At 39.5% G+C, this 12,820-nt stretch overlaps 1 protein-coding gene across 1 annotated transcript in view; it reads right to left on the minus strand.

The window, feature by feature from the left end:
• efhc2 (EF-hand domain (C-terminal) containing 2) overlaps window positions 1-12,820 on the minus strand; it is a 61,377-nt gene that overhangs the window by 15,030 nt on the left and 33,527 nt on the right. The window contains exons 8-11 of the mRNA XM_055644639.1: window positions 11,026-11,191; window positions 9,097-9,239; window positions 7,153-7,349; window positions 3,842-3,975 (exon numbers count right to left, since the gene is read on the minus strand). Of these exons, the coding sequence (XP_055500614.1) occupies window positions 3,842-3,975; window positions 7,153-7,349; window positions 9,097-9,239; window positions 11,026-11,191 (640 nt within the window). The remainder of the gene's footprint in view (window positions 1-3,841; window positions 3,976-7,152; window positions 7,350-9,096; window positions 9,240-11,025; window positions 11,192-12,820) is intronic.

Here is a 12,820-nt window from a genome sequence, read left to right on the forward strand (position 1 = left end):
ACACCTCTGGAAGGCTCAACAGTTGGAGGTTGGAGCCCGGAGACCCCCCACCCTTAACGTGAGCTACTGAGCTATTGCTTAACCTGAGCTACTGCCCTTATACATCTCACTACTTCCTCCTGATGACGTACCTGCTCTACAACCAGTTTCCTCCTCTCTGTTGGACCTGCCTTACTCCACACTGGTTCCCTGTGCTGAGCTCTAAGTCTCCTTTCCCTTGCTGCACCCTACCGACAATGACTGTATGCCTCAGAGCTGCTTGTGTTTCTTCTGCTTTGTGCTTTGAGTTCCACTTTCTCCCTCTAGTTACACTTGGCATCAGATTACTAACCAAGGTATCCTTGCTCCCTGATAATTGCAACTCTAACCTCACCTTAGCACAGTTAAACTCCCCTGTTAGGCTCGGCAACGGTAAATGGAGAATCCCTTTCCCATATAAAGCTACATTACTAAGACAACGTGGAACTCCTAACCATATCCTAATATATGAACTAACCAATCTCTCTAACCTTTCCACCTTAGAAATTGGCACCTCATATACTGTCAATGGCCACATCAACCGAGGGAATAACCTAAACTGCAAACACCACAACTTCAACTTGCTTGGAACCCCTGACCTCTATCCTTTCTAACCCATCAGTAACATATTTTCTAAATTGCTGAACCTGTTCAGTGTCATGCAACTTCCTGTTATACCACTTACCCAAACTTTTAACTGGTTTCTCCATTATAGATGGGATTTCTTCTTCATCTACACAAAACCTTTTCTCTTACCAAATAAATACTCAGTGACTTACTGGGTTTAATCTTCAATCTAGCAATCTACCACCGGATGGCGCCAGCAATTGCTGCCTCGCCAACAGTCTGTCTGTCCCTTCCTTCTTTGTTGCTTTTTTAGTATGTGTTAAATGTATGTTTTAGTGTTCTTTAGTTTGTTTTATGTGGGGGGGGGGGGGTTGGGGGAAACTTTTTTTAACCTACTTCGACGGGTTGCACACTTTGGGAGCTCCATCAGTGGGAGCCTTCCGAACTTACCTTCGTGGAGCTTGCGGTCCCTGTCGGGGATCGACCTCGGAAGCTCCAACTGCGGGAGCCTGCGGATTTTAACATCGTGGAGCTCGCGGTCCCTGGTTAGAGACCGACTTTGATAGCTTTAAGCCGCAGGAGTTTTGACGGCCCCGACGCGGGGACTTCGATCGCCCCGACGCGGGAGCTTCGATAGCCAGCAGTGGAGCTTCGATCAGCCCAACTGTGCGGGTGGTTCGACTGCTTCGACCGCGGGAGAATCAAGAGGAAAAAAGATTGGACTTCATTGCCTTCCATCAGTGAGAAATGTATGGGAATCCGCTGTGGTGGATGTTTGTGTTAACTTTTATGTAGTTGTGTGGCTTGGTGCTTTTTTTTCGTATGACTGTATGGTAATTTGAGTTTCACTGTACCTTAATTGGTACATGACAGTAAACTGACCTTTGATCCTTTTGAACTTTCGAACCTTATTTCTAGTACCTTTCCTCTTACCAAAGAAATACTCCTTGATTTACTAGGCTTAATCTTCAATTTAGCCCATTTAAGATTATTATTTAACTTCTCTAATAATCTTCTTGTACAATTGGAGGGAGGCACAGCCCGTCCTCCAGCCAACGACCCCCCATGATGCTCTAACCACTAGCTCCATCACCATTGTAAAGGCTAACGGGAAAATACTACACCCTGCCATAATGCCCATCTTCAGTCTCTGCCATGCTATCGTAAAGTTTGCTGTACTAAAACACATTCAGACATTTTGGAAATATGCTTTCACTAAATTTATTATCGATCCTGGAACTCTAAAGAAATCAAAAGCACTTCAAATTATACTGATCCAAAAGCATTGGCCTGGTCCAAAAACACTGCATGCAAATCTCTTATTTCGAGCTTGGCTGTCTGAATCTGGTGCCTTATTACACAAATGCTAAAGAAAATCTTGCCTTCTACATTTAGGAGACATATAGGCCTAAACTGACAACTTTTATCTTTGGGGATAAAAATTCACCCTGCTCTATGCCAAACCCTTGGTATAACCTGTTTCTCCCAAACTATTCACAAGAGCCTCCATAAGATTCTAAGCACATCAGGTGCACTTTTTCACATCATGGGGATTCTCCCAATTATGTGCCAAGGGCCCAAAAGATTCATACTTGTGAAGCGTTTAACATCTTTTACTGAGTGCTGGAATAACTCAGTGGGTCAGGCAGCATCACTGGAGAAGATAGATAGATGATGTTTCAGATGAGTATACAAGAAAGATCTGAAGAAGATTCCCGACATGAAACTTAGTTTATCCATATTCTCCGGAGATGCTGCCTGACCCGCTGTGTTACTCCAGATGCAATGCGGAAACCGCTGCGCCACTGTGCCGCCCAGTGTTAGAATGCAACTGCATGGACCACAAGTGATTGCAGTAATTTCTCCAGCATCTGTGGCTGATTAGTTCTCAGGCCCTCAAATTCACTAATACGGATGGACAAGTGATGGAGGAAATAATAGTGAAGAAGTTGGAAAGAAAGTGGTGATAGATATTCAGTATTCGGATCCTTAATATGAATTTGGGACAAAAAAAAATTGTTTTTAATCAAAGCCAAATTTAAAAAAAATAATTCCTGAATTTTACAAGCAAAGGAAGAGAGTGACCAATGTGAAATAATATTTGCAACATTTGTCAAATTAGTAAGCTTGGAAGCAGAACTGATTTTGACCAGCTCTATCTTTGTGATAAAGAACAGCAGCATGGATTTATATGGAATTGAAATACATTAATACCATCACATTCCTTTTTTAAATGAATTTCAGTGTTACCTGTTTTATTCTGTAGATGGTTGTAATTTAAATAAGAGACTACTGGAGAAGGAACAGGCTGTATTATAATACATGCATCTAATACTCTTACTACAAACATATACATCTCTAATAGGGCTGACTTTAATGCACTGTGGTATATGTGGAATTGCAAACCATACTCTATTATATCCTGTAATTTGAGTAATCAAATTTCCAAACCAATGACATAGAAGCCATTCACTTTGCAACAAATACTTGTCAATAAATGCTTTCTTCTCTTTTCACACAAGGAGTGGTGGGGGCCTGGAACGCATTGCCAAGGGTGGTTGTGGAGGCAGTTACAATAAATGGATTTTAAGAGATTTTTGGATAGGCACATATATGTGCAGGGAATACAGGGATATTGATCATGTACCAGGCAGATGAGATCAGTTAAACGGCATCAGGTTCAGCACAAACATTATGGGCCAAAGGGCCTGTTCATAAGTTAATAAGTTCTAGGAGCAGTATTAAGCCATTTGGCCCATCAAGTCTACTCCACCAATCAATCCTGGCTGTTCTATCTTTCCCTCTCAACCCCATTCTCCAGACTTCTCACAATAACCCCTAATGCCCTTACTAATCAAAGTTCCTGTGCTGTACTGTTCTATTTTATTACGTTATATTGTTCCCAAGAATTACTAATAATTGTTACACAAATCCATTAATATTTGGAATCACTGTAGAAGTGAGGTCCTCTAAAATTAATAGATATTTTTTCTGAAGAGTACTAAGGATCACGTTATTATCAAAATATTGTCATGAATTTTGACTCAATACAACCTTCCTTCCTTGTCGATTACTAACAGTTCCTCCTCAGATTTATTGAGTTAATGTATAAATCATTACTAGGTTTGCTGATCTTCAAATGTGTTTTATTCTGCCTCTTGGTTGGAATAAAACACAAACAACTGATGAAAAATATGCAAATGTTTAAAAAGAGAATATATTGTTAACTGATCCAAATAAGTATTATGAAACTCACCTGAACTGATCGTAATTGATTATTCCAGTTCTATGAAGATCATGAGATGCAAGCATCCTTTTAATTTCAAGGGAATGTGTATTACCAGTTGATTTAAGCTTGGTCAAAATTGTGCAAATATTGGCCTTCTGGTACTGATAGAAGATAAGTTAGAAAAAGATAACATTCAGATGAAATCAGAGAATGAAAAAAATGAATATGTTAAAATAAACTATTAGCAATGAAAATAAACGTTAATTAAATTCTGCATTTTCACTGGTTACTCTCTGTATAGTGAAACATCTAAAATTACATATTTGCGCTGTTCATTTAATGTGGGTATGTTACAAAACCTACCTGAATCGTCATTGGGAATCTGCCCACAGCCATGTCCGCGATTTTGGCGCTGTTTGGAGGGGGCGGGTTTAAAACGCGATTTTTACTAGGCTGTTCTAATCGCAGATGTTCAGCCTAGTAAATCATTAACGAAAAATCGCTGCAAGACCAGGTCGCAAAAGGTATTATTAGTTTTATAGGCCTCGATAATATAGTTATAATAGTTTTAAAATTACTCTCTCATTCCGCAACCTCTCGCAGCCCCAGGGTTTTATAAAGCAAACAATTAAAGGTATGTACCTTATTTTTACATTAAATGGGGCATATATATAACCCTGTATATCAAGTTATCTATAGCGAGTAGTTCATTTTGGGCTTTTTTATATCCCGCAGTATTTTTCTCGGCATTTGAGGGCACTAATCCAGCGCGATGTGAACGTTCTAAACCAGCGCGTTCACATGAACCCACTAGAAAGCCGATTTAAATGGGCATTTATTTACAGCAATTGGACACTAAATTCCTTCCATTTGGCCTATAAATTAATGTAAATTAGATATAAAAATCATGTTATATTGTGAATTATTTGTGAATAATCTTTGGACACTTAGGCTATTTAAAAATGTTAATCTTTCCTTAAGAAATGGGCTTTTGACTATCCAAGATCACAGCTTTTTTGTAATGTCCATTGAAAATCAATAGGGAACAAGATGCTAATTTCCGAGTATGAAAATGGCCATAACTTTTTTAATACTTGAGATATGAAAGTGAATTTGGTGTCAAATTAAACTTATTGTTATGCTTTATCTGATGGGATAAATTGCAGACTTGATTTTTAAAATCTCAAAATTTTGTAACATTGCTATTTAATGTTGCTATAATAGTAATCTTCCGGCATAAGAATGCAGGACTGCAACCATAAGCAAATAACCATTATTTGCTTATCTCTCTAGATTATATTATTCACTTATTGTATCCATTCCATACAAGCATGGAATCTGTCACAGTGACACCACAATACCTTGCTGCATATTGTTCTGTGACAAATTTGGGGACCGTTTTCAGGGGTGCTGAAACAACGATTTTTTAAAAGGAAACAATAATTAATGAGAATTTTGAGGGATTTCCACTTCCAAAATGGGGTTGTTTTTACTTCAGATGTTCAGCATTTTGATTTCCTCTCAATCCAATGTCCATCCTAGTACATCACAATATATCACTTGTCCAAAAGTGAAACTGAGTACATTAATCAATACTCTTTGTTCCCTTTCCTGTCTTCTCTATAAATAATGAAGTGCAGCAGGAAAAAAATCTACTTTTGTAGCTCAGACTCTGCTAGTTTAGAGACCACACACCATGCATGGTCTCCCCCTCAACCCCACTCCCCACACACACTATTCATACTTCACAGGTTTGTACACAAAGGGCTGATCTTGCTTGTCCACTGCATTCAGAGTCCAATGGGGAGGTATGAGCAGGTACTAGACTTCAGGTGGCAGAGGGAGAAAGCATCACCAAAAACACCTTTACAAGCCTTTGACAGCCTACTAGGCTCCACCCTGAGCTTTGACAAATGTAAAAGCTGTAAGAGGTTCCTCATAGTCTTTCAGTGACTTTAAAAATCTATTAAAACTCTGGTTTCAAGCTGGATTTTATGTGAATCCCAAACTTACATAGTTGACAGTACACATGTGAAAGCTGAGAGTTCCTGTTTAAATGGGCCCAAGTAGCTCAGTCAGAATTGCCAGCTATTAGCATCAATTATGAACATAGTTTAATATCAATCATTTCCCACTCCTGGATGTCTACTTGTGACCTTATATCACATTTACCAGTGCTCCCCGGAATACAACCCAAAATGCAGAAGCTATGTTGATAGTTTGACTCATGCTATGAGAACGGATCATGGGACTGAAACAAAAAAAAAGCAAATTTGAAATAAAAACATAAACTACTGGAAATATCTACAACTCAGACAGCATAGTGAGAAAACAGAGATAATGTTTCAGGCCGGCAATCCTTCTTCATGGGTGTGAGTTGGACCATGTTTATGACAACCATTGCATAAGATCATAAGACATAGGAGCAGAATTAGGCCATTTGGCCCATCGAGTCTACTCTGCCATTCAGTCATGGCTGATCTATCTTTTTCCCTCTCAACGCCATTCCCCCCCCCCCCCACTCCCTGTAACCTTTGACACCGTTGCTAAGCAACATCTGTCAATATCTGCTTTGAAAATACCCAATGACCTGGCCTCCACAGCCATCTGTGGCAATGAATTCCACAGATTCACCACCCTGTGGCTAAAGAAATTCCTCCTCTTCTCCTTTCTAATGCTGTGTTCTCTGGTCCTAGACTCTCCCACTATTGCAAACCTCTCTACTATCCTCTCCACATCTATTCCATCTAGGCCCTTCATTATTCAGCAAGTTTCAATGAGATTTCCCCCTCATCCTTCTAGATTCCAGCGGTAACAAGCCATTTATATAAAGCCTTTATTAGTGGCCTCTCTTGAGGCTGTTCTTGGATAGAATGGTTACACTGTGACAATTCATTGCCTATTTCCGCAAGGTGGGAGTCACACATTTAACTGCTGTTATGAGGAAGTTTGGGCAACCTTCATCCCTGTAGAATTAAGGACGCAGATAAAGAAGTATTTATGTCCTTAGACTTAAGAGGATGAAAGACCCCCATGAAATATGTTCTTTGACCAAATGCCCCTAAATAATATTGAAAGAGCGTTAATTTGCTGAATAGTTGCACATTAGTAGTTTAGTTTAGTTTGGTTTATTGTCAGGTGTACCAAGGTACAGTGGGAAGCTTTTGTTGTGTGCTATCCAGTCAGTGGAAAAATTATACGATTTCAATCGGGCTGCCCACAGCATACAGATACAGGATACGGTAAATAACTACTTTGCTTTCTGTGATTTACGGCTAAGCCAACATTTGAAAGGAAGCAACAAATAAAGAGAAAAATCAAAGTGTTACATAACTTACTTCATCTGCATTCTTTTCCATGTAACAGAAAGTATACTCATCAGCATCTACCAGGCAAAAGTAATTCCCATAGAAACAGAGTTTAGCTCCAACAAACAGATCCTGCTGAGTAAAATATTCAGATAGCTCACTCTTAAACAGTTCCTGGCCAGGTATTTTTACTCGTCCTCTTTCCAAAAATTTACCGCTCATAATACCTGTAGGAATAATGTATTAGTTTAATGTATCAGATTTTAAAAAAATGTTTCATGATCTTCAAACCTTGATAATAGAGATACTTCTTGCTACCAAAAAAACAGAAAACATTTATAGAATGTCAATGAGAAAAGTTTTAATTAAAAATCTCATACATTGCACAATCTATGTTTGTTACTAAAACAGATTTAGTTAGAACAATCCATCATAATACATTCTGGTCATCCAGCCCTATGTCACACCATCACGAAGAGTAGCTTAGTTTTAGAGATACAACGCGGAAACAGGCCCTTCGGCCTAATGAGTCCACGCCGACCAGCCATCCCCCAGCTAGTCATTCTTCTAGACCCCCACACTAACTTTATCCTACACACACAAGGGACAATTTAAATTTTACTAATTGGTCTACAAACCTGTGCACCTTTGGAGTGCGGGAGGAAACCCTAGCTCATGGGGGAATCATACAAACTCTAGACAGACACCACCACCCATAGTCAGGATTGAACCCAGATCACTGGCTCTGTAAGACAGCAACTCAGAAAAAGGATGGGTGACGTTTCGGGTCGGGACCCTTCGAACAGTGAAACTAGTGGAACTAGTAGAACGAATAGGGTTAGCGATTGTTTTGCTGAATAGTTATGCTCAGTCTGCCTTGGCCTATGCGATCTCCCGGTTTCCAAACATTTTTGCTTCCCTTCCCATTCCCATACCGACCTTCCTGTTCTGGGCCTCCTCCACTGTCAAAGTGAGGCCATTAAAGGAACAGCAGCTCGTATTTCAGTTTACAACCCTGCAGTATGAACATTAATCACTGATTTCACTAATTTAAAGTAACTCCTGCATTGCCTCTCTCCTCCATCCCCCACCCTAGTCATTCTTCTAGTTCCACTGTTTGCACCCTTGTATCCTTTCATTATCACCTCTTCGCCAGCTAACAATGGGCCATTATGGGCTCTACTCTTCCTTGGTCATCTGTTACTGGCCCTGTTTTGTTCTGGTGTTCCCTTACCTCCAGTTCCCTCGCCTCTACTTTCAGTCTGAAGGGTGGTCCCAATCTGAAACATCACCCATCCTTTTTCTCCAGGGATGCTGCTTGACCTGCTAAATTACTCCAGCACTTTGTGACTATCTTTGGCAAGCACCAGTTAACCTTGCATTTAACAATTAAGATCCAAGAGCATCGGTCTCAAGTGAAACTTTGGCAAGAAAGACTAAATTTAATACTAAACAAGGTTTCAATCCAAAAATATCGCCCGGTTTAGTATTAAATCCAATTTGATTTGTACTGAGCGACACAGATATAATTTAATAATAAACATTATTTGTCCTGAAAATTTCTGTTCAGTCATGCCCCATAATGGAAATTTGGAATTTACCTTTTTAGTTGTTTTATTTTTTTTTGAGATACAGCATGAAAACATGCCCTTCGGCCCTCCAAGTCTGCGCTGACCAGTGATCAGCAATACACCAGTTCTATCCTACACACCAGGTGACATCTTACAGAAGCCAATTAACCTACAAACTTGCATGTCATTCGAATGTGGGTGGAAATCGGAGCACCCGGAGGAAACCCACGTGGTCACAGCGAGGATGTACAAACTCCACACAGATTGCACCCCTAGTCAGGTTTGAGCCCAGGTCTCTGGTGCTGTCGGCCCTAAGTTATAATGGCATTATTTATGTATACAGAAATGTTGGTTACACAGCCCTTGTTTGAAAGTCAAAGCATAAACTAAGATAGATTATTACCTGAGTTATCCTTTGGAGGTTCAAAAATACTAATGGTGTCATCGCTCAAAAAATAGGATATTATAAATTTCCTATCATTGTTAATTTCGTCATTTGTAATTAATCTGGCCATAAACCGGAGCACATTGCTTTCCAATCCTTGTCTGAAAAAAAAAGTTTGCAAAAATAAATGTTATTTACTATGTTTCACATTTTGGCTTCATGTCACAGGTTAAACTATGTCACAGGTGTTGAGCACACAACAGATATAGAAAGAAAGACAATAACAATCAGAGTAGTTAAGGGAGGCATGTAAGCAAAATAGTAAATTAATATTAAAATAAATTATAGATATAGTATATGATGAAAATGGAAATCTGCTCATGAATGATAAACGAATGAACCAGACACTATGTGAGCTCTTTGCCTGGGTTTCAACTGAAGATCATGGTAATGATGATCGACTTAACAAGGCGATTTGAGAAAAATTGCAGATAGAGAAATAGTTTAAAAAACTCGCGGAACAGAGGCATTAGGAACCCTGATGATCTGCATTGCAGATCGTTGCGAGAAGTTTGAGTGAAATATCAAAAGTGCACAATCATTCAAATTTTAACACCGTGGAGCTGGCAGTCCCTTTGTTAGGGATCCACTTCGGGAGCTCCAACTGTAGGAGCTTCGACTGCCCCGATCTCGGGAGCTTCGATCACCCCGATGCAGGAGCTTCGATAGCCCCGGTTGTTTCTTGATTGTCCCGACCGCGGTAGAAAAGGAGGAAAGAAGGTACGAGTTATTTGCCTTCCATCAGTGGAGAATGTGAGGTTGCCGAAAAACAAGATGGACCTGCTGCCTGCACTGGTGTGGACTCAGAGTGCCATGAGTGCAGTGATTTCAGTGTTTGTGGGGACATCACTCCATGGGGACATCCCGGAGTCTGGTGTGAGTGTGATGGCTTTCTGACTGTTCAGGTGAACAGGGAATGCAGAGAGAGTGACAGCGGTTGGTACAACTCTGGTCACATCACAGCGAAGGAGTGTGTGTGTGGCCTGGACATTGAACTGGTGGCTATGCGTCTACGCTTATGCTGTGTGCCCTGGGGATTCTCACACGCCGCTGTGGTGGCTGTTTAAGTCTATGTTTAATCTTTATGTAGTTATGTATCTTGTTGCTTTTTTTAAAATGTATGACTGTATGGCAAATCAAATTTCACTGTACCTTGGTACAAGTGATAATAAAGAACCATTGAACCATTGAAAGACGTGTAAAAGACAAGTCATATCTCACGTCTTTATTGAAATTCTTTAAGAAATAAGAGAATTTAATCAAGAAAAATTAAGAACATTATTGGATAAGACACAGAAAGGCTAACCTTTTGATAATATTATGGAGGTAGAGAGAAGATCTCAAAGTATGTTAAGAATACAAAAATTAACCTTTTTGGACTGATGAATATGAAAAAAGCCCTTGATATTGTTTCTTACAATTATAAAGTAGCCTCCTAAAATGCCAATGGAATGAGCCACAAGCATGTGTGCATTCTGCAGTGGAAACTGTCAGTTGCCATTTTGGTAGAGGCTTCTTTATCAAGTTAATTTACCCAAAAGAGCCATTGGATCCCTCACTGCAAATGAGGAATATTTCCTTCGTAAATTTTGTCATCAAGAATGTGTACAAGTGATACAGCAGCAACAAACCCCCATTTCCCTTAATCCAGTTTCTAAACAATCATGCCCCTGCAATTAAAATCTAATACAGTCTTCTCTCAAAAATATGTTCAGGGAAAAAGTGATGATTTTGAAATTCCCTCATTGATTTACAATTTTTACTTAAATAATTTTGCTAATGGACAAAAAGGACAAATAGTAAATGACAGAGATAGAGTTCATAATATCAGTCAAATCCCTCAAATTAACAATTGTCTTAGATCCTTCATTCAGTGTTTTGTTTTACCTGTCTTTTTCCATAAATTTTATCATATTACGTTGTGGAGGTTTGGGCTCCAGGCTTAAAGTAGAATTGTACGAATCCTCCTCCGATCCAAAACCATTGTATGGTGGAACTTGCCTTTCAATCTTTGTGATTGGTTCGGACTTGAATATAACTGGTGTGAAATCCTCTGTTAATTAACATAAAGTAAATACAAGATCATTTTTGTCTGCTCATTACACTTTGAAAAAAAACAGACAAAACATATTAATCACTTTTTAAAATACTGCACGTTCTTTCAACACTAGGGATGACGGTAGCGACGTTGCTTCTAAACATAACTTTGTGAATCATTTGAATTATACTTAGCACTGTTTACTTTCCAAAATATTCAAATTTCTGTCTGAAATTGTAATTTCATCTTGATACAGGTAAATTTAGTACTACATTTAGTACAACAGTGTCCCAAAATGACCCCCATCATCTAATTTACTGCAGCATATTTTTATGTTGATTAGTTCTATTATTGACAATAAAGGTGAACTTTAAAGAGACTTTCAGCAATCTGTAGTTCCATCTAGAAATCTAAGCAAAAAGTGTTGAATTGTATGCTCTTGTAAAATGACCACCCTAAACATGCATTTGTGCATACACATGCACACAAAATTGCACACTTTTATCGATTATGATGATAGGTTTCCCAGTGGGGCAAAGCTGGATAGCCCATGATAATTCACACTGAGAACTTGATGTGTGATTAACTGGCACTAATGACCCAGTGCAGAACGCACGCAAAATTTGCACTGGGATCTTATCAATGTGATTTCAGCACCCAGCCAGAACCAGTTGCATTATTTATTGCCTTCCTTCATCACCACACAGCTTGCCAGTGATTATTAAAGGTAGAATGACGATATGCAATGTGACTGAAATAGGTGGCAGAAACCATTTCATAAACCTTTCCACTGAAAGCTTTCTACATAAACCTACTATTTTTTTCAGCAGTGGTCACAAGTTGAACACAATTAATTTTCCATTTAACCCACTTTCAAAAGCATTTCATAGAACCTGTTGATGCCTGACAGATAAGCATTTATCTGGACACACGGATAAACGGGCATGAGTCTAGTCAAGTATTTTTTCAGCAGTGTGGTCATGCAAGTTGAACAAACAATTATAACACACATTTTTTTACATAGAAGGAAAAACGTTCTGTACAGTTCTGTACTGTACTGGTGAGAAAGGCGTTTACAGTCCGAATTGCCTCAAAGCAACATGGCAACGGATGTTTCGTAGCGGCTAACAGTCTGTTAGAGAGGTTCATGATTTTGTTTGTGGAGTTGCCTGTGTATAGTTCTTGTGATGCCATGGTTGAACGTGCAGAGCCTTCTTGTCCTTGCGAGACAGATGTTCCCGGACATGCTTTCCACCGCCGCTGCATAAAAGCATCCTTACTCTGATTGCTGAGGTGGTTGGACAGTGTCATGGATATGACGATGGCATCCCAGAAGGTTTTAATTAGGGTTATAGATCATGCGCAGGAAGAGGAGATTGGTTTATTTTGGCATCATGTTTGTCATGGACATTGTGGGCCAGAGGGCCTCTTACTGTGCTGGACTATTCTATGTTCCTGCTCTCTACAATTAGCAGAATATAATTCTATATGGAATCTAAATGTAATAAATGGCAGGACCCTTGGGATGGTGGGGGCGGTGGACAGAGGGACAGAACAATGCTGGTGAGCAAACTGGTAGAGAACATCAACATATCACCAGGCCAGTACGACCCCTGCAATTCCAATCCAGTGCCACCACCAGGT

The sequence above is a fragment of the Leucoraja erinacea genome, chromosome 13 (assembly GCF_028641065.1).
Source record: "Leucoraja erinacea ecotype New England chromosome 13, Leri_hhj_1, whole genome shotgun sequence".
Taxonomy (NCBI): Eukaryota; Metazoa; Chordata; class Chondrichthyes; order Rajiformes; family Rajidae; genus Leucoraja; species Leucoraja erinaceus.